A 21,665-nucleotide genomic window follows, 5' to 3' on the forward strand; every position below is an offset into this window, starting at 1 on the left:
TTATACTGCCTCAATGGTCCCTGATGATAATAGGATTAAGAGGAAACACTTAGTACCACCTCCCTAAATTAGAATGTAAGCAGTTCATCCTTGTTTAGTACCTTAGGCTTATTCATTAATGTAGAGTCAAGTGTAAGAGGACTGGAAAGGTCAGAAAGGGCCAAGTTGTGAAGAGGGTTTAAATGCCCAACTCAGGATCTGTCATCTGAAGGGGATAAATTGAAGCTACTGAAGTCAATGTCAGGGATTCACACCTATGCTTTATAGGACCTCCATTCTATTGGTCATTTCTTACTGTATAATATGATTTCATTGCATTCATATGCACAAATTTTAAAAATATATATTATCTGTCCCTCCTGCTATCCCTCTCCCAGCAAGAAAAAGAAAAAAAAAACATGAAAAATCAAGTCCTCTAATGCTTCAATGCCAATCAATCAATAAAGGTAAGGGGCAGCCAGGTGGCGAAGTGAACAGAGTCAGCCCTGGAGTCAGGAGGACCTGAATTCAAATTTGACCTCAGACACTTAACACTTACTAGCTGTGTGATGTTGGGCAAGTCACTTAACCCCAATTGCCCTCCAAAAAGCAAAAAAAAATAATTAAAAAAATAAATAAATAGGGGCGGCCAGGTAGCACAGCGAGTAAGAGCACCGGCTCCACTGTTGGGATGACTTGTGGATCGAATCCGGGATCAGACACTTAGCACCCACCCAGAAACACCTGGCCGAGTAACCTTGAGCAAGTTACTTAACCCCGATTGCTTAAAAAAAAATTTTAAATAAATAAATATACTTCAATGCCTAATCCAGCAAAACAAATGTCCACATTGAATGGTCATGTCCAAAAACATATTTTTCTTTTGCGTGCATCACCTCTCTCAGGAGATACCATGTTTCCTCTTCATTCTTTTGGATTTATGGTTTATTGTTGCATTGATCAGAGTTCTAAAGTCTTCAAAGTTTTTCTTTTTTCCACATTGTTTTGGTACAAATTTCTCTGGTTTTGCTCACTTGACTTCGTGGGTTCTAAAAAGTCTTTCCAATTTCCTTTGAAACTGTCCCTTTTGTCAATCCTTATGGCACAATAATGTTCCATTACATTCATATGCCATAATTTCAATCCAGAACAGGATGACACCCTCTTAATTTTCAGTTTGGGGCTACCATAAAAAAAGACCTGCTATCGATATTTTTGAATATTTAAGTCCTCATCTCTCTTTGGGGATTATAGGTCTAGTATTAGTATCACTGTGAGATATGGGGGATATGTATGATTTAGTAACTTTGGGAACATAGTTCCATATTGCTTTCCAGAACAGCTGAGCCAATCCATAGCTCCACCAACAATGTACCAGTGTCTGCTTTCCCACAAGCCGTCCACATTTGTCATTTTCCTCTCTCATCATCTTTGTCAAACCATCCTTTTATCAAGCATTCCTCAGTGTGTGAGACCTACTTAAGTTTCTAGTTATTTGCTAAGCCAAACAGTACTGCTGCGAAGATTTTGGTATATTCTGTCTTTCAGTGCGTACCCATCTTTAAAGGGCCAACTCACATGTAGGCCTCCTCCATAAAGTCGTCCCTGCCTCCTCCAAGATACTTTGCTCACCTCTTATGCACATGCTTTATTTTCTATTATAGTTATTAGTTTGTATCGCATACCACTACTGGACTGTAAGCTTTCTGAGGGCAGGCACCAGGTATTTAAAAACTTGGAATCTCTCCTAGAGCCTAATGCACTGTTTTCAGCACAGACTGGGCACTTAATACTGTAAATGTGAACTGAATTCATAAGTGCCCTGGGTATGTAAAGCTAGAGGAGTCACAGGCCCAGCCCTCACGAAGTGCATTTCCTTGCGCAGAAAACCCCGGACGTCAATATCTAGGACAGGAGGGCTGTTGATCTGTCCTCTGTTTATCGGCTCTGGGTGTGTGCCAACCCCGGCTGGGAAAGAGGGAGGAGAAATGTGTGTCCAACTGCTGGGAAACAGGAAGCCAGAGGCCGGCTAGGCCTGACCCCAAGCCCAAGTGCACGGACTCGGGGCCTGGGAGAGTCCTCGGGTGGGCCGGGGGAAGGGGGTGACCAGAAGGACCCTCGACCCCAGTGGCTGTGTTCCACCCCACGCCCCCAACCTCTGCCTGGGAGTAGGGGGGTGAGGTCAGCCCGGGGAGCCCCTGCTCTCCCGCTCCCCAGTAGGGACCTAGCAGGGTCTCGGGGTCTCTCTCCTCTTCAGTCTGTGTGTCGTTCGGTCTTCGGGAGAAGGTGGGGAGAAGAGAGGGCTAGGGGGCGGGGAGCGGGGAGGGAAGTGGGGATTGGAGCCGGAGCGAGGGAAGGAGGGAGCAAGGGAGGGAAAGAGGGAGGGAGGAAAAGACGGAACGAAGGAGGGCAGCAAGCAGCCCAGCCCAGCCGGGCCGGGCAGCGGAGCGAGCGGGGGACCCGGGGGCGCGGGGCAGAGGCGGGAGGCGAGCGGAGCTGCACTTCAAAGCGCTCGGCCGGGGGTGGCTGCTGCGGTGGCGGCGGCTGCGGGTCCCTCCTCCCTCCATCCCTCGCTCTCCGCCCCGGTGGCGGGATGGGCTGGGCTGGGGGCTCCCCCTGCTGCTGCCCCCCGCGCTCCCGCCCCGCAGGACGGCCCCCCAAGGTGAGTGGGCGGCGGCTGCGTCACAGCTAGTCCCGGGGCCAAGGAGGAAGAGGAGGAGAAGAGGGGAGGAGGGCGGTGCCCTGGGCGAGGCCTGGGAGGCAGGGAGCCCCGCGGAGTAGGGCTGTTGGGGGAGGGGACCCCGCTTTGGATCCCGGCTTGTGGGGGCAACCCCCACCTGCCCATCCACACCCACTTCTACTAGCCCAGGACTTGGGAAGTTTGTCTTCCGCAACGATGTGCAAACTCCGGCCTTAGGAGGCAGGGCTTGCGGGGACTGGGACTCACGCACACAACACGGGATACGCACACACCCCCTTCCATGCATAGGTGCGCCCACCCACCAGCGCACCCTCATTCACCCCACCGTCCCGGGACGCGTACCTTCCCACGGCCAAGCCTCACCCTTTCAGTGCACTCAAGTTAGCGGACCTAACCAGATAGGCTGCCCCTAAGTGCTACCTGGAGGCAAGTATGCCCCACGGACACACCCAGCGGCACCGGGAGTCCCTCGGCTGGAGGAAAGTTATCCTGGACCCAAGATTTAGAGATGCCTTGGAGGATAGAGGTTATCTGCACCCCCTTCACATCTAAGGAAACTGAGGCAGGAACAAAGTAAAATGAAGATTGAAATTATACATCCCCAGCCATGCTTCTGGCAATCCCCTCCCCCCCCCAACTCCCCCAGTCCCTACCTGATTTATTCCCCATTCCCAGTTATCTGACCTCTCTTCTGCGTCCACTCTAGTCACCCCCCCCCTTCCTAATTAAGACCTGGATCGTTCCCTCTTTCCTTGGCCCTTTTACCCTTTCCCCCTCCCCTCTAGCCAGGCCTGGGCTTCCAGCCTCTATATCCAACCACAGCTATTTCCAGGAGGGGGGAGTAAGGGGTGGAGGGGGCTTCTCCAAACAAACCAAAGACTTCCTGGCCCAGCATACGAGGGGGCCAAGTCAGGGGAGGGAGGAGGCAGGCAAACACTGGAATGTGCCCAGCAAGGATGGTTAGGACAGGAGGAAGAGTGGGAGAGCAGAAGTCCAGCTGAGAACTGAGCTTCATGCGGGCCAGGGGGCTTAATATTCCAACTTTCTTTCTACCTTAACCCTTAGGTACCCACACCAGAGAAGGTGAGTTTTCTCACCATACAATATGGCAGGAAAATTAGATTGCTCTCCCTCCTGCCCTACCCATCTTCTTTTCTGCCAATTAGGGGTACCCTGGTCATCTCCAATCACTTCTATAATAAAGTGCCTCTCTTTTCATGCCCCTCCCAGCCCAGAACACAAGGAGGAAACTGAGGCCTGACCCAGAAGTATTTTCTCCCTTCATCTCTAATCGCTAGCAAAGGTGGTTAAGGTAGAAGATGGTAGTGTTGCCAGCCAGATCTACAGAGGCTCGAGGGGAGGGATAGTGCAAGGTTTTAGCTACAGAGGAGCCAGTGCCAGGGAGGTGAAAGTAAGACCCCTTAATAAGAGGATGGCAATACAGAAGGGAAAGAGTTAAAGACAAAGGAGCTGGGGGCTACAGGTAGAGTCCAGAGCTTTGTGGGCTAACCAAGGGGAAAGGGAGAGATCCAGCTTAGTCGAGATGAGAGGAGCTAGAAAGAAAAAAAAAGTCACCTGCCATTCAGTCTTCTTGGTGCCTGTCTCTCCCTAGGTACAGTATCATGCTAGGGTCCTACTACCGACACTGGCAGTCTGGAATGTGCTGACACCTGGCCAGACTTAGTGGTGGAGTTGGGGTCCCCCAAGATCCAGTGCCTACCCTTTCAAATTTCAGGGCTGAAAAACCAGCCTCCTTGGATGTTTCGGTCCTTAGTCCTAAATTCCCTGTTTCTCTACACCATCCTGTCTGGAAGGGGAAAGCTAATTGAGCAGATGCTCCCTGAAGCAAGAGGCATTAGGGGGCTCTGATTTGATTTAGCAGCACTCACTCCCTCAATCCAGTTAGGAAGTGGAGGAGACAAAAATAGAAAGGAGCAAGATTTTTTGTGGAGGTTCCCCTAACGCCCTGAGATTAGTATCCTGGTGGTCTGCTTGGGCACAGAGGGGGAGAGCTAGTCAGGAGTGGGGTGGGCAAGAAAGAAATGGAGCTCAGAACCAGGATACTTTTCAGGATGGGCCAGTCCAATAGGGAAACAAGGGGTGGTGGGGTTCGTAAACCCTTTCCCCCTCTCTAGGCTTTCCTTTCCTCATCTGTAAAATAAGGGGGCTGGAACAGAATAGATACTTCAATAATTCAGTTTAATTCAACAAAGATTTATTAAGTCTACTGAGAGAAGAACACTGTTAACTGCTGGGGAGACACAGTTTAGATAAGTCAAGGTGTCTGCCTCCTTTGGTGTTTATAGTTTAGTAAACTAAACAGACCCTAAGGTCTTTTCCAGTCTATAACATTCTATTTACAAATTAAATGGCTCATCCACATAAAGCTGGGAGACAACTATGGTGGAGGGGATGGGGTGAGGAATTTTAGGGGAAAGGGTCAGGGACTGTAGTCAGAGGCAGGATGGATGCAGTCAAGAAGGAGGACTTGGGCAGACGGCCTGGGCAGAGGCTGACCTTCAGTAAATACCATGCAAACTAGATGCAAATGAGTGGGGTGGGGGTGACACATTCCTTCTGAGTAATGATTGCTCAGACCCTGGGAGTTCAAAGGTTTCAGGTTAGGGTTAAGGCAACTAAATAGTTAATCCTGGAAATCCAGGTCTTGAACCCCATGTATTCAAGGACAAACTTAGGGTTTCCTCTGCTCTCTCTGCCCCCCACCTCCACCCCATTCCTGAGACAGGAAGCTGGCTGAATTCCCAGGAGGCTGGAGGCCTGTGGTAGGGAGGGGAGAGAAGGGGAGGGTGGGAAGGAGGGGGAGAGACTCCTGTCCTTTCCTCCTGGGCCCTGGAGCTGAGCTGGGTGAAGAGAAGGGAGCAAGTCAGAGGGAAGCCATGAAGGTGACGAGAAGTGGGGTGCAATTGATGGGGAGGAGCAGGAGAGGGCTGGAGGGCTCAAAGGAGTTGTGGAAAGAGGTTGAAATGGGCTAGAAATGAGGAGCTGTCTCCTTTGGCCATCAACAGGCTGTCTGTCCTCTCCTGTTAGGGAGTGGGGAGGCGGGATGAAGCTGGGCTGCTGTGGTGAAAGGAGGCCAGGACTTGAGACTAGTTGACCAGTGGGATACTTGTCAGGATGGTTGAGATAGGGTTACAGAATAAGAAATTATACCAGGAAGAACTCTGGGGCCAAAAGGATTGTCCCCAAAGGAGGTCTCTTGGGTGATCTGGGCTAAGGACTTGGGGCCCTCAGGCCCCATTAGCATGACACCCTTGGCAGGGCCAGCTCACAGGGTGCCCCGCTGGCCCAGAGAAGAATTCAGGTGGCTAGGGGTCCTGCAATCATCATCCCCATACCTCTATTCCTCCTCTCAAACTGCCAGACTACCGTGGACTGGGGAGGAATGGGAGGTGGGGAGAAGGTGATAAGGGAAGGTGGTTCCCTGGGCCCTCCAGCCTATGGAGGGAGGGGCCAGGAAGTCCCCGGGGGCACAAAATGTTCTGAACAACTAAGCTAACCAGGACACTCTGTCCCCACTTTTTCCTTTGGCTCCACATTATTCACTTATTCACGAACTCCCTGGGATCTAGATCCCTGTCAGGGAGGCCAGGCTCAGGTCTGTCCAGATGCACGAGATCCATTCTCCTTGTTAGCAAGGATCTGACGTGGGCACCCACCAGCTCCGAGGATCTTGGGATTCCCCTTCTACCCGTTCCCCCACCCCCACGAGAGATCCCTAGAAATGGCCACCCGCCGACAAATGGAGAGCATATGATCTGATTGGATCCTTTAACTGACCCAATGGGATAGATCTTGGGAATGTGATCTGACTTTGTCTCCACCCCCACTCCCCATCCTCTCTTGCCCTCCCCACTTCCTGAAGCCTAGCTGTGCCCCCTCCCACCCTGCACTCCCCTCCACATCCAGGCAGGGGTGGACTTCTAACATCTGACACAAGCCAGACCCACCCTCCCCCCTCTTTTTGTCCCAGCCCCCGCCCAAGGGAAGCAGCCGCCTCCATCCTGCGGCTTCCAGGAAGCCCCAGGCCCAGTCATTTCATTGTTCCTGGCTCCCCCGCCCAGCCGGACACCCAGTGTCCACCCAGCATTGCCCCAGATATCTCAGCCTGGGTGGCCTTTGGCCCCCCCAGGGAAACATGAAGTCCAGCAGCCCAGTGGAAAGGCTGCTCCGAGCCCTGGGGAGAAGGGACAGCGCCCGGGCTGTGTGCAGGGTAGGAGGGGACAGACACTATGGGATCGGGTGGGGGCAATGGCCTCAAGTGGGACAGAACCTGGAGGAGAGGTTGGGGAGATGGGGGAGATGCCCATAGAGGCAGAATGAGGGAGCAGGGATTTCTCTGGTCCCTGGTGGAGAGGTAGAAATGGGACAGAGGCCGGGATGGGAGAGTAGAAATGGGTACCGACGCCCTTTGACCTGGTCCTTCTTCTCCCTTTTAATTTCCCCCTTAACCTAGCCACTCTCTCAACCTCTATGTGGGCAAAACAGGGGAAGCTTGAATTTTCCAGAAATTTTGGGGTGGGAGTGACTAACAAATCTCCCCAGCTAGGAGGAAGCATTGGCACAGTCCCTTGTCTTCTCCTTCCCTCTGGCTGGGGGCTGTCACTTAGCTGGTCCCTCACTTTTTGAGCCAGGGAACCCATAACCTCAGATTGCTTTGGGACTATTTCCTGCATCCCTGGTGGGCCTCCACTCAGGTTGGGGCATTAGACCCTTTCTTCCCAACTCCCTCCTAGAAGATTCTGTGGAAATAGGAAGATTACTGGAGTTAGGATGGAGTGTTCTGGCCCCAGGATGTGGGATAGAAGCCAGGGGTATATTAGAATTTTTGCCAAAGGACATAATCAGTCCTCACTTTTATATGTGTTTGCATCTTGTGGGCAGGCATAGTTAATGTGAAAATGCACCAACATCTTCTCTCCCTGCCTGGGTCTCTCAGAAACCAATGGGTCTAGTTGGGTTGACCCAGTATGGAAAAATTCCTGTCTGGGTTCCATCCAGTCTCTTAGGGGATTGCAAAAGAGAGGGGTCAGAGGGGAAGATATTTGGGCAGGAGCTGGGGGCAGGTTGGGTAATACATGATGAGATTATGTGTGGTGGGGCAGAGAATCGGAAGACATGACCCACCTTCCCCCCAGCCTCTCATCCCAGACCACGGAAGGGTCAACAGAGTATTATTGATTATAGAAGAAGCAACTTGACTTTAATCTTGTCAGCCTAGATATGGGAGGATCCCTTCTCTTTGGGAGGACAGACTAAGGGGGCCATAGGGCTCAAATGACAGGGAAAATTGAAGCACCAACATTTCTCTAAAGCTGAATTGTTTAACAGGAAGTGATCTTTCTCAGTATGGGTGGGCTAGGTTTATGACCTAGATGGAAATTTAGTTGTGGAAAAGGCAGTTAAGTGTAGTAAAAAGAACCAAATATTAAGTTAAAAGACTGAGTTAAAATTCCATGTCTGGTATCTATGTAACCATGGGCCAATCACTTCTGGGGTCTCTGTTTCCCCATCCTTAAAATGAGAATGGATTGGACTAGATTACCTCCAGCTCTAAATTTGTGAGATATATATATTTAAGTATCATATCAGAACAGGATGAATTTGGGAGAAGAGAGTTTTTTTTGGTTGTTGGGCTTTTGGGGAGGTGGGAGAGGGTTGAAGTTGTCATTAAAGCACCAATGTCTGTGACCCTAAGTCCACACAGAGAGAAGAGGGATATGGGAACCCCCCCCAAAAAAAAAAGCAAAGTAATTGATCCCTCAGAAACATAGAATGTTAGAACTAGGAAAAATCTTAGGGACTATTCAACCCAACCCCCTCATTTTACAAATGAGGAGACCAAGGCTCTAAGATGAAGTGTGACTTGGCCCAGGGCACAGAACAAATTTCTGAGTTTTTGTCATGGGGGAGGAGAATTCTGGAATCCGAGTAGTCTCTCAGGCTAAGTAAGAGGTATCCACCCACCCTGAGAGCTCCAGGCTGCTTCCTAGGCCTAGTTAATAATAATAACTAACATTCACATGGCATCTACTCTGTGCCAGGACTTTACAAAGTATAAAGTTCTAAGGATTTTACAAATATTATCTCATTTGATCCTTACAACAACCCCGAGGTTGGTGCTATTATCATTCCCATTTTACAGATGAGGAAACAGACAGGTTAAATGATTTGCCCAGGGTCACACATCAAGGCAGTGAACTCAGGTCTTCCTGGATCTCTACCCACCACACCCCTTGCTCTTTCCTACCTTCTCTCCTCACCTTACAACTGCCACCTCCACCCAGTCAATGAGCAAACATGTTGCTCTGGCTATGGCAAGCAGTTGGTGGCCTGCAGGGAGGGGAGAGAGAACAGGGAGAAGGGGGCATGCCAGCTGCTCTGAAGGGGAGGGGGAGAAGTGCCTGATTTAGGCCACCCCTCTTCTGAGTGGCCGATGAAATTCAGACATCCCAAACTGGTAGATTCAGGAACATGCCGGGAGGTCCCATCTGCTGCATTCAGGTGACTTTCCCAAGAACTGGTGACGGGGGAAAGAAGGGAAAAGAAGAGACAGCCAGGCCTCCCAGGGGCAAAGGAAATGGAGACAGGGTCACTGAACTGAGGGGACCTTCCTCAGTCCCTTAGAGAAAAGAGGGAGGGACTGGGGGCCGACTTGCTGGCGCTGGATTAGATCTAGGCGACCCAGCTTTCAGGCCCCTCCCTGGGCTTGGTGCCCATGTTCCAGCCTGGCAAGGTAGGCAGGGACCATGAGGGCACTGTACCATCGATGACCACGTGATGTACACAAGTGTGATCCTGGGAGGAGCCCAGGTTGTCAGACCCAGGTTATGAAAGGAAGCAGATTCCAAACACATTCCACCTCCCCCAGGAGGAGGGAGGGGTGAGACCAAAAACTCCCCAGGGCCAGGACTCCTCCCCAGAATTATCGGCTTCGAAGGGGGTCTGTATATCTTCCAGGCGGGGGAGGTAGGGCTAGAGGTTTGGAGAGTGAGGGTACTGGAGGGAAAAAGGAGAAAAATGTGTATTGTAGCCCTTTATAATTTCCGGTTGACAAACCCTACCCTGATAGAGTGATGGGGGAGGGGGAGGGGCTCAAGACTAATGACTGGGGAAGGACCGGGCCATAGCATGAAGACTGGGGACAGCATCTAATCCAGATTGTAATGAATATCTGTCCATTCCTGTGTGCTCAGTCTGGGAAGGCTGAGCCACACAGTTTTAGGGAGAAGGTTTTCCGGAAGAAGCCACCAGCCTGTACTGTCTGTAAGGTGACGATTGATGGGACCGGGCTGGTGTGCCGAGGTGAGAGCCCCTGGCATCCTCCCACACTCAGGAGACTCCCCTGTCTCTTGGACATTCCCCGCTCCCATCCAAACCGAGCACTCCTCCTCCACACAGCCCCCGCCCATATCCCCAGCCTCTCCTCTTCCAGGAAACCCTGACAATCTCTTCCTCCCTTAGAAAGAGCCCTGCTCGCTCAAAACGTGCCTGTCTCCAGAACTGTGCACTAAAACTCATTAATGTCTCCTCATAACCCAGAGAACATCTACGACTAATGGCCCCTCAGCCTCTGGCACCCCATGCCCAGCCTCATCCTCCCTTCTAAAACCTGCCAAGCCCCAGCCCATGGTCCTCAGGACATCCCTCCTCCCCTCTCCACTTCCAACACCCACCACTACCTTTTTCCTTTCTCATTCCCATCCACAGTCCTTGTAGAGGAAATCCATGTTTCCTCCCTATGTTTCCAGTAGGCTCAATCCTACTGGATCCCTAGGCTTTCCCTTCCAAGGTCAGGGAGAAAAGCCCTAGCCTAAGGCCATCCAAAAGGGTTTTTCTTCTCATTCCCCCCTTTTTCTCTTATTCCCCCTCAGTCTGCAAAGCAGCAGCACATCGGAAATGTGAGGCCAAGGTAAGTCCCAGGGGGGTCCCAGAGAGGTGACCTAGGGCTTCCCCCTGCCCCCCACTCTTCCCTCCTCCCACCATCCCCGCAACCCCTCAGATATCCTGCATCATACACACTGGTCATGGGGGGAGGATGCTGTGCTTATCCCTTTAAGAGCCGCTGGGCTCCACCTCCGGGGGGGTGTCACGAGCTGGGTGGAGGGGGGAATTGGGAGTTTGTCTTGGTGATGTGCCCAGGCTGCAGCTGGACCGAGGACTGGAGTAGAAGGAAGGGGGAGGGGATGGCGAGCCCCAGCAGGGAGGAAGGGGAGCTGAGCATGGGGCCCCAGGTGTCAGGCTTAGCTTTCTGCCCTACTTCTGAAAGAAGGCTCTGGGCACCCAGGACGGTCCCCAGAGCTTGGGGCAGTGCTGGTCATCAGGACCTCCAGGTCCTACCACTCCCTACCACCCCTGCCCACCCCACCCTCCAGCCTCCTGGAAAGTGTATAAGATGAAACAAGAAAGGGAGGGCACAGAGAGCCATTCACCACCGTCTAGCAATGTCACCTCTTTGGGGATCAAGGGTGTAGAGTGCTGGGGGCGGAGAAGGGGGAGGGAAACAGCCTGGGGGAAGCTCTGTGCCCAGGGGCGGGTTCTCCCCCATGAAAGACACTAGTGTCCCTACTCGGCCACTGCCCGCCCGCGCTGTACTATATATAGCTTCTTGTCCCTCGGCTGGGATGAATGGGGGTCTGTGTGGGGAGGGGGCTGGGAGCCAAGATCAACAAGCAAGGGGTCTAGGGGGGCGGGGGGCCGAGAGGCCAGAGGGGAGACTGCAACAGCTCCGTTCTAGTAAGTCAGTCCTCAGCTGGTACCCACAACCCCCTCAGCCGTCTCACCTGAAACCAGGGGTCCTCCAACCACCAACCTTCCGGGGAGTGGGCATTGGTGGCATAGGCACCCCGTTCACTGAGACCTCCTTCCAGGTGACCACGGCGTGCCAGGCTCTGCCTCCTGTGGAGCTGGTGAGTATGTTCAGAGGACCCTGAGCTAGCCTCTTGTCTAACAGCTCCAGTATGGTGGATGGGTTGGCTCCTCTGGGATACCCTTGGATATTGGTTGTGGGTACCATCCAGGGAGCAGTTCTTATCCTCCTGGTATAGACACTTCCCCAGCTGTCAGAAGTCCCTGTTTACCCAACATTGACCAGCTTGACCCTTGGGAACTGACTTGCCCACTCGGGCTTCAGCAGTCTGTGTGACTTACTAAAAAGTTTGTTAGACTTATCCAATGTCTCTTTTCCCTCCTAGAGGAGAAACACTGCACCAGTCAGACGCATTGAGCACCTGGTAAGGTAGCCCTGGAGGAGGAATGGGGGAGGGAGTTAGCTGAGGGAAAGGACAGCTCTCGAGTTGGCGATAGAAGGAGTAGGAGAGGAGGGAAGGGCCGGGAGTCCCAGCCAAGGCTTCTCTCTTCCCCAGGGATCCACCAAGTCTTTGAATCATTCCAAGCAGCGGAGCACCTTGCCCAGGTATGGGGGTGGGGTAGAGGGTGGCTGACCCTCTTCAGTCCCCAGCTTTAACCAGACAATACCTGCTTCCCCAACTGTAGGTGGCCAGTCCCTGTCCCTTTGTCATCTGTGTCCCAGTCCTGCACAATGCCCCAGTATGATGTAGTGGAAAAGATGTCCGAGTATTAGGCACTTAATAAATATTGATTGATTGTTCTGGATTCAGTTTACTAGGACTTACAACCTGTGTGACCTTGGATAAGTCATTTATCTGGGCCAGAGATTTCTTCTCTGTAAAATAAATTAGAATAGATGACCTCTTTCAAGCTCTAAATCCTATATCATTCCCTGCTTGCCCAATATTATTGGTATCGAGCCCTCTCCTCCCACACTGTAACATCTGCCCAAGTTGGGTGACCCCCCCAATACCCATGCCCACATACACCTCACTCTCTAACATAAACTCCTCCATAATTTTGAAGTTGGAAGAGACTAAAACTCCTAAGGAGAGTAGATTCTCTCTAGAACATACCTGACCAGCCCCTTCTATTTGGATACTTCTAGTGACAGAGAGCTCACTACATTTCAATTAGAGGAAAAATTCATCCTAGAACTGCTTTCTGCTAATAGTAGAAAGTTCTTTTAGGTTGACCCCAAGTCTTTCTCCTTACAACTTTCATTCCTCCTCCATCCCTATTTGCTTCTCTATACCTACTAGGAGTTTCAGCCTGGATCCACTCATGGAGCGCCGCTGGGACCTGGATCTCACCTATGTGACCGAGCGAATCCTGGCAGCCGCCTTCCCAGGGAGGTTTGATGAACAGAGACACCGAGGCCACCTTCGGGAACTGGCACACGTGCTACAGTCCAAGCACCGGGACAACTACCTGGTGAGAGACAGGGCCAGGACCAGGGAAAGTGGCCTGGAGGAGGGGCTGCCCCAGGGCATAGTGGCCGCAAACCTCACTGGGTAGTTAGAAAATCTGGGTTCAAGCCCTATTTCTGCTGTAAAATGTGAGGTTTTTGAGGCTTCGAGGTGAGTGTGGAGTTAGGAAGACCCAAGTTCAGATCCAGCTTCAGACACATCCTAGCTGTGTGTGACCTGGGGAAGTCGTGTTAGCCTCAGTTTCTTCAAATGTAAAATGAGATTACTGACAGCCCCTAATACTTCCCAGGGTTGTTGTAGGAATCAAATGAGATAATATTTGTAATAGTGTACATAGTGTATGGCATACAGAAAGTACTACAAAAAGAAATGTTTATTCCTTTCTCCATTTTATTTTTTGGTATGTATTAGTGTCCCCAGCATTTAGCACAAAGTCCACACAAAGGTGCTTAATAGATACCGTGATTGATTGATCAATATTGGCTGTATGACCTTGGGAAAGTCACTTCGCCTCTAAGCAACTCTCTTTGAAGACTGGAAGTTGCAGAATAGAGATGTATTTTGTGGGTCCCAGGAGGTCCCTCAACTAGTTAAATCACAAATCCTTCCCTAACTCTGCCCTCGTCCTTTGCAGCTCTTCAACCTGTCAGAAAAGCGGCATGACCTGACCCGCCTGAACCCCAAGGTAGGGGAGGGCTGCCCAGGCTCTCCAAGCGTGTATCTCTGCCTCCAGCTGGAGGAAACCAGGCCACCCTGCCCCCTTCCCTGTAAAGTGAAACAGCCTGGCCTGCAGAAGCTATGCTCTCCAGGAGCCTGACTCCCTGAGAGCTGTGATGGGCCAGGGAGAACAGGTTCTGAGGGGGTGACGGAGGAGACATGCCAGGGCGCTGTGCTCCAGACAACAGCAAGTGCTGAAGTTTAAATTCAGAGGAAAGAGTTCAAATGCTACTTCCACATTCACTGCCAGTATGACTTTGGTCTCATCACTTTAACTTTTCTGGGGCCTCAGTTTCCTCATTTGTAAAATGGGGAGTTTGAACCTTGAGGTCATCTTTGAAGATCCTTCTGGCTCTAAACCTATGATTCTGCGGGATCTGAGCCTGGCGCAGACCAGCATAGAGACCCTAGGATCTCCTCTCTCCCACCCTCAAGAATTCCCGCCATCTGCCCCGGCCCCAGGCCCCTAGTCATTCTGTTTTCCCAAAAACCAAAGAAAGGGTTTTACCTTTCTTTGCATCCTGGCCCTTAGCACGGTTCTTATTAAATGTCTGTGGACTGACTGACTCCTCCAGGTCCAGGACTTTGGCTGGCCCGACTTACACGCACCCCCCCTGGACAAGCTGTGCTCCATTTGCAAGGCCATGGAAAACTGGCTTAGCTCCAGCCCCCAGCATGTGGTGGTTCTCTACTGTAAGGTACGCCCGGCATGTGGGGTGAGAGGAGAGAGGGGGCGAGGCCCTCGGGGACCAAGACTTCCAGCCGGGGTACCAGCCCTGTCTCTGTGTCTCTCTGCCTCAGGGAAGCAAGGCCAAGCTGGGTGTCATTGTGGCAGCCTACATGCATTACAGCAAGATCTCAGCCAGGTGCACCTCTATCCCTCCCTTCTTCCCCCCCACTAGGGACAGGGAAGCTTGGGACAGACACCCTCATCCTTAAGGATGTGACATGTTGACATCTCACCCCTCCCTCAGGAGCAGAGTGTAATGAGACCTTCTGGGTCAGCACGAGCTCTGTGACCTTGGACAAGTCACTTAACTTCATTTGTAAAATGGAGATAAAGACAATCACTTGAGAGGAAAGTGCTTTATAACACTTTCCTATACATATAAATATATTATATATACTATATTATATGTATGTGTATGTGTGTGGATATACATATGTGTGTGGATATATATATATATATACTATATATAAAGCTGTATAGCTTTAGGCTCTACAGAAGTGGGCCATCATTATGGTTGCCTGCCCCCCATCCTGCAAGGTCCCCTCTGGGGGGGTCACTGGGGAGTGGGTTGGGATTCTTATCCAAGCTCCATACCTCCATAACACCCCTGATACCCCCTCTTCTCCCAGTGAAGACCAGGCTTTGGCCACTCTCACCATGCGCAAGTTCTGTGAAGACAAAGTGGCCTCTGAGTTCCAGCCCTCCCAGCGAAGGTGAGCAGAGGACCCCAAGAAAGAGAGTAGCAGACAAGGGTGGGGTATGGGGTGGTCTGGGGCTGTGGGCCTGCCTGCTAGGAAATAAGGTTGAGAACCAAGGGGCTCAAAGGGAAGTAGGACTCAGTGCAAGGAAAAGAGTCCTTTGGGATGCCCTGTGCCAGAGTGGAAGATGGAGAAAAGTTTCCTGGAGATGAAAGATGGAGGGCAGAACTGCCTGGAGGCAGGAGGAGAGAGGAGATGATCCAGGACAGGCTTTCTTCTCAACATGGGGTCAGTGCATAGACTCCAAAGGCATCTGTAGATGAATTTCAAAGGGTCTACTTGGATAGGGAAAAAAATTACATCTTTATTTCACTAACCTCTAATTGAAATTTAGTTATTTCCTTCATTTTTAGTTTATTTTATTTTTTGGAGGGGGGAAGGCAGGGCAATTGGGGTTAAGTGACTGGCTCAGGGTCAAACAACAAGTGTGTCAAGTGTCTGAGGCTGGATTTGAACTCAGGTCCTCCTGACTCCAGGGCCAGTCCTCTATTCATGGTGCCACCTAGCTGCCCCCCAATTATGAATTAAAAAACAACAACAATTTGTGATTCAGAGAAGGGGTCCGTGGGCTCAAAGTCCCACTGCCAAAGGCATTATGATATCAAAAGAATAAGAACTTAAACATGATATATAGAGAATATAGCTCCCTCCTCTAAACTAGCCACCTGTGCCATGAAGCCTTCCCTGCTGATTGCAGGTGGTCATTCCTTCCTCAGACCTCATGGGATTTTTTCTCCCCGCTCTCATGCACTTGTCCAGCCTCATGACTTGTGTGCCCAGACTGCCTTCCCTACTAGTCTGTAGGCCTTTCGTGGGCAGGGACACGTCTCTTTATCCCTCTCACTGGGGATGTGCCTTTCACACAGTACATGGTGAATTGTATCAACCCATGCAGATACATCAGCTACTTCAGTGGTCTCCTGTCTGGCTCCATCAGAATGAACAGCAGCCCCCTGTTCCTTCACCACGTGCTCATGCCCGTCCTGCCTGCCTTTGAGCCAGGAACAGGTGAGTCCCCTGACAGCATAGGCTCAGGGAGAGGCAGAGCCATTCCCGGCCTCCTCCTCCTCACCTTCCTCTTCTCCACATCAGGCTATCAACCATTCCTCAAGATCTATCAGTCCATGCAGCTTGTCTATACATCTGGAGTCTAGTGAGTCGTCCCCAAGCTCCACTCTTCCCATCTGCCATTCCCCAGGCTCAGCCCCTACCCCCTCAGGAGCCTCAGTCCCTAGCTGAGATACCTTATTCCCCACTCTCTTCTGATTCTACCCCCAAAGGTCTCAGTCTCTAACTGCCTCCTCCTCCCTCCCTGTTTCCAGTCCCTAGATCCCTGGGCATCCACACAGTCTGAGCCTTCGGTCCCTATTCCCGACTCAGACATAAAGTGGATGAGCCCCTCTTCAGCCAGCCTTCTGTCTCATCCCTGTCTTTCCTCTCATTTCCCCCTAAGTCACATCTCAAACCCTGGGCCCCAACAGCTTTGTATCAGCCTGGAGCCTGCACTTCTCCTCAAAGGGGATGTCCTGGTAAGAACAGTGAAGTGGGGGGAAGAAAGGGAAGGGCTTGGGGGACGTGGGGAAGAAAGTCATATTCTGATATTCTGTGGTCCAGGTGTCGGACTTGGGACTTTGAAGTGGGCAAGGGGGGTTCCCCCTTGAGCTATGGTTGGTAACCTGATGTGGTGGCTGGGTGCCTAATGGCCCTTTCCCCTCTTTCCCCCAAATAGGTGACATGCTATCATAAGGGGGGCCGGGAGTCAGAGCGGACCCTTGTGTTCCGGGTTCAGTTCCATACATGTACCATTCATGGACCCCACCTCACCTTCTCTAAGGACCAGCTGGATGAGGCCTGGACCGGTGAGTGTGTGTGTGTGTGTGTGTGTGTGTGTGTGTGTGTGTGTGTGTGTGTGGAAGTGGAGGCTAGGGAGGGGGGTGGTATACTGGGGGAAGAGATAGTGTCTCTGTTGAGAGCAGGGGGAGGGACTCACATAGAGGCAGAGGGAAGTGGCTGAGGGTCCCCTGGGTGATCTCCAGGGCCCTTCTGCTCAGGCTTCTTGTCCTTCTCCAGATGAAAGATTCCCCTTCCAAGCCTCAGTGGAATTTATCTTCTCTTCTGGCCCTGAGAAAATAAAAGGTAAGACCCAAATTCTTCTCTGTTGTCAGTGTTACCCCACTTCCATTTACCTCTTCTCAGGGTCTTCTGTCCACCCTTTGGACCTGGTACTCACTATTCCCGTCTTAGGTCGGGAGCCCCCACGAAATGATGCGTCTGTTTCTGTTGACTACAACACCACAGATTTAGCTGTGCGCTGGGACTCCTACGAGAACTTCAACCAACGCCATGAGGACAGTGGGGATGGTATGAGGGGCAGCAGGACGGTGGGGGCGGTGCGAGGGGCAGGACGGTGGGGGCGGTGCGAGGGGCAGCAGGACGGTGGGGGCGGTGCGAGGGGCAGGAGGACGGTGGGGAGGCTTTGAGGGTCATTCCTGCTCTTTGATAACCCTCTGGCTCTCCTGACCCCTTTCCTGTGCTCTCATTTTCTTCTCTTGATCTTTTTGGTCTCTCCCAGCTCTTGCTTCCCATACTGACAGCTCCTCTTTCTGTGCTTTTCAAAAAATTCTGAATTTTACAAATGCCAAATAAAATGATACATTTCCATATGCATAGTAGAAAAAAGAATTATACACAAACCTGGAGATCTCTGTAATGCACAGCTTACTTTTCTTTTTAAAGCATATAATAAATTAAACCTGTCGTTTTCAGAACTGTCCTGCCTGTCTGTGCTTTTTTTCTGACTTCCTTTCATTCTCTTCTCATTTCTTAGAGAGATGCCTCTTTTCTTCCTTCCCTCTTTCCTTCCTTCTTTCTTCCCTCCCTCCCTCTCTCCTTCCTTCCTTCCCTATCCCCTTACCCCTCATGACATCACCCCTTATTGGAAAAACAAAGCCTGTGTAACAAATGTGCATAGTGAAGCAAAGCTAATTCCTACTTTGGCTATATATATATATATATAGCTCATTCTGCATTTTGTGAGTGCCCCCTCTTCTCCTCCAGCTCTGCCCAGTTCTCTTTCCCCCTGCAGGTTCCCCACCCCACACCCGGGGACCTCTGGATGGCAGCCCTTATGCCCAGGTACGGCGGGCCCCCCGGCCCTCCCCACCAAGGCCCCCCCCAGAACACCCCCCACCTCCGCTGCTCTCCGTCAGCAGTGACTCAGGCCATTCTTCTACCTTGACCACAGAGCCCCCAGCTGACTCCCCCACTCGACCTCCCCCTACTCCTGCAGAGCGGCAGGAGCTGGAGCGACTCCTGGGAGGCTGTGGAATAGGCGGGGTGGGCCGGGGAGTGGGCCGGGAGACCGCCATTTTGGATGAAGAGGACCAGCTGCTCCCTGGGAGTGGTGCCCCCCTTGGAGTCTACCAGAGCCAGAGGCCTGGCCTGAGCCGACACTGTTCCTGTCGCCATGGCTATAGAGAGCCCTGCAGGGCTCCCAATGGAGGCGGCTACTACAGGCCAGAGGGGACCTTGGAAAGAAGGCGTCTGGCCTATGGAGGTTACGAGGCCCTCCCTCAGGGCTACGGGGAGGTCCCCCTAGAGAAAAGACAGCTCTGCCGATCCCTATCTGAGGGACCGTATCCTTACCCACCAAAGCTGGGCAAACAGGCTAATGGGGAATTTGGCTACCGTCTTCCTGGCTACCGAGATGTAGTGATCTTGGAGGATGGGGGTCTGCCCACTTTGTGCTCATGCCCAGCCTGTGAAGAGAAACTGGCGCTGCCTACAGCTGCCCTATATGGCCTACGACTGGAGAGGGAGGCAGGTGAGGGGTGGACAGGAGAGCCAGGGAAGCCCCTACTGCACCCTCTACGGACCAGGCACCCAGTACCACTGCTAATGCCTACTTTTGGACACCACCATGCTGCCGTGCCTGACTACAATTGTCTGAAGCAGCCTAAGGCCGGAGAGGATGGCCACGAGGGGTATCCCTATGCTCTCTGCCCTGAAGGAAGGTACGGGCATCCAGGGTACCCTACCCTGGTGGCATACAGCAGTGGGGGAGCCATGCCTGGGTACTGCCCCACATATGGGCGGTCAGCCCGGGGTTACGTGTCACCCAGTGAGAGCAGAGGGTATCCCAGCCCTGGCGTCCACTCTCCCTGTCCTGGCTCCGTCTTGCCAGGAAGCCCCTCCTACCCACCATCCAGCAAGCTGAGTTACGAGATACCTCCTGAGGAGGGAGGGGATGGGTACCCATTGCCGGGGCACCTGGCTCAGACAGGCAGCTTGGCACCTACAGGTGAGTAGCATTGTGACTGGAAGTGGGGGAAGGTGCTAGGGCAAAGAGGAGGGTCCCGGGAGAGCATGGGGGCCTGTGATGAATGGGATGGAGAAGGGTCAGTAAGAAGAATGGGAGGCTGAACATGGATCCCACCCCCAGTGGGAGATGAATTTGTTTTTGTCCCAACCTTGACTTTCTTTCACTTTTCCCCTCCTTTCTAGATTCACCGGAACCAGGCTTGTGGCAGGAGGGCCCCAGTGGGCACATTACCGTTCCCCGGCCAACTCAAAATGCCCAGGGTGTAGAGAATGTCCCATCTGATCTGTCTGGCTCCCCTACCCCTCTTCATACCAGCAGCCCAGTCCAGGGCCAGGAAAGGTACAGAGGCCATGGGAGGAAGCTGGCATTGGGTAGTACTGGGAGGGGCCAGGCCAAAAGGTTAACATTTTCTGAGCTCCACCCCTCAAACAAGTTCTAGGAAAAGGTGATGAGAAACTAAGGTTCATCATGTCGATTTTGCCCCTCCTTCCACTTCTTCACAGCCCTCAGAATCGAGAGAGTCGATCCCCTACTCTGGCACCTGCCTTGAGACTGAATCCAGAAGTAGCTCTCCCTGCTTCCCAAGGGAATACTGAAAAGACTCCAGATCTGCCTTCAACAAGTGGGCCTGATCTCCCGACCTCCAGCCCTTTCCATTCAGCCTCTCCTTCCAGCTCACCCAGGGACTGGCCTCAGGAGAGGAACCCGGGCATGTACTCTGGTAGTGCCAGTCCCCGGACCCCAGTGCCTACCACGCTGCCTGGCCTCCGTCACACCACCTGGCAGAGTCCTCGTGGTCCCTCAGACAGTCCAGATGGATCACCCCTCACACCTGTGCCTGCCCAGATGCCTTGGCTTGTGCCTGCCCCTGAGCCCCCACAGAGTTCACCCACACCTGCCTTTCCTCTGGCTGCTTCCTATGATTCTAATGGCACTACCCAGCCCCCATTACCTGAGAAGCGGCACCCACCAGCAACTGGGCAGCAGGCAGGCCAACTGTGGAGTGGGGAACGTGCATCTCCACCAGGCAGAGGGACCACCCACCATGTCACCTTTGCTCCCCTGCTTCCGGATGATGCCCCCAGTTCTCCAGGTATCCATGTAGGACCTGGGACAGGAATGGGAGGGACCTAGAACATAAACTCAAGAGGAGGGATGTTTTGCCTAATATAGTGCTTGGCATTAATTAATGTTTGTTGGTTGATTGGACCCTGGAAGATAATTTTAAGAGACTGTAACAACCCTTTCTCTCTCTCTTGGGAGGGCTGTAGAGGTGGCTGGAGATAGGGGGTAGATTTCAAGTGGGAGCTGGGTACCAGAGCTACTGTCCCACTGTGTTCCTAGAGCCCCCTCCCCAAGAAAGCCAGAGCAATGTCAAGTTTGTACAGGACACATCCAAGTTCTGGTATAAACCACACCTGTCGAGAGACCAAGGTAAGAAGACAGTCTCTTTCTCAAGTCCCAGAGTCCCTGCCTCAATGTCCCTCCAGGTCCTTTCTCCTCACTTTCACCCTTTACCCTTCTGCCTCCATCCCTTGGCACTCTTTCTAATTGTCCTTAGGACAGGGGGAGGTAAGATTGGGATGCTCACTCAACAAAAAGATTTTTTTGAGGGGGATGGGAGATAGGAAGCTGAATTTATTCATCATTCTTCCTACCTCCCAGCCATCTCCCTGCTGAAGGACAAGGAGCCTGGTGCATTCCTGATACGAGACAGTCATTCCTTCCAAGGGGCATATGGGCTGGCACTCAAAGTGGCTACACCTCCACCCAGCGCCCAGGCCTGGAAAGGTGAACTGAGGATTTGGGGGGAAAGTGTGCCATATGGTGGATACACCAGAGGCAAGAGAGCTGAAAAGGGCCAAGGAGAGGAGAAAACTACCTTTTTCTCTAAGGGAAACTGAAAGGGCAAAGAGTAAGGAACTCTTGAGTAGAAAACGAATCCCCAAATCAGCATCATTTCCTGCCCCACTTTCTTAGGTGACCCATTGGAACAGCTGGTCCGTCATTTCCTCATCGAGACAGGACCCAAAGGGGTGAAAATCAAGGGATGCCCTAGTGAGCCCTACTTTGGTGAGAAGTCTAGGGACATGGGTTTGAGATCATTGGGAAAGTGGGTGGAGGTCAAGAATTGGTTTAAGGATGGTACAGTGGGAAGTAT

General features: G+C 52.1%; 1 protein-coding gene across 6 annotated transcripts in view; it reads left to right on the top strand.

Annotated features, from left to right (window-relative positions):
• Positions 1-21,665, top strand: part of TNS2 (tensin 2) — a 28,479-nt gene that overhangs the window by 4,856 nt on the left and 1,958 nt on the right. The window contains exons 1-23 of one of the 6 annotated variants that reach the window (XM_069101174.1): positions 2,447-2,641; positions 9,895-10,003; positions 10,573-10,610; positions 11,569-11,607; positions 11,893-11,931; positions 12,064-12,113; positions 12,811-12,982; positions 13,613-13,663; positions 14,271-14,393; positions 14,497-14,561; positions 15,055-15,138; positions 16,079-16,191; positions 16,276-16,336; positions 16,637-16,712; positions 16,913-17,042; positions 17,254-17,319; positions 17,428-17,544; positions 18,269-19,483; positions 19,687-19,843; positions 20,008-20,597; positions 20,849-20,938; positions 21,170-21,295; positions 21,485-21,577. In XM_069101174.1, the coding sequence (XP_068957275.1) occupies positions 2,573-2,641; positions 9,895-10,003; positions 10,573-10,610; positions 11,569-11,607; positions 11,893-11,931; positions 12,064-12,113; positions 12,811-12,982; positions 13,613-13,663; positions 14,271-14,393; positions 14,497-14,561; positions 15,055-15,138; positions 16,079-16,191; positions 16,276-16,336; positions 16,637-16,712; positions 16,913-17,042; positions 17,254-17,319; positions 17,428-17,544; positions 18,269-19,483; positions 19,687-19,843; positions 20,008-20,597; positions 20,849-20,938; positions 21,170-21,295; positions 21,485-21,577 (3,673 nt within the window). In that variant the 5' untranslated portion in view covers positions 2,447-2,572. Of the gene's footprint in view, positions 1-2,446; positions 2,642-5,516; positions 5,584-6,718; positions 6,912-9,519; positions 9,642-9,894; positions 10,004-10,572; positions 10,611-11,568; positions 11,608-11,892; positions 11,932-12,063; positions 12,114-12,810; positions 12,983-13,612; positions 13,664-14,270; positions 14,394-14,496; positions 14,562-15,054; positions 15,139-16,078; positions 16,192-16,275; positions 16,337-16,636; positions 16,713-16,912; positions 17,043-17,253; positions 17,320-17,427; positions 17,545-18,268; positions 19,484-19,686; positions 19,844-20,007; positions 20,598-20,848; positions 20,939-21,169; positions 21,296-21,484; positions 21,578-21,665 lie in introns of those variants that run through there. The other 5 variants (XM_069101175.1, XM_069101173.1, XM_069101178.1 and 2 more) reach the window with 5 other exon arrangements.

This window comes from Petaurus breviceps, unplaced genomic scaffold (genome assembly GCF_028583685.1).
Source record: "Petaurus breviceps papuanus isolate PSGF00001 unplaced genomic scaffold, PetGlider_PUasm1.0 454, whole genome shotgun sequence".
In the NCBI taxonomy this organism is placed as follows: domain Eukaryota; kingdom Metazoa; phylum Chordata; class Mammalia; order Diprotodontia; family Petauridae; genus Petaurus; species Petaurus breviceps.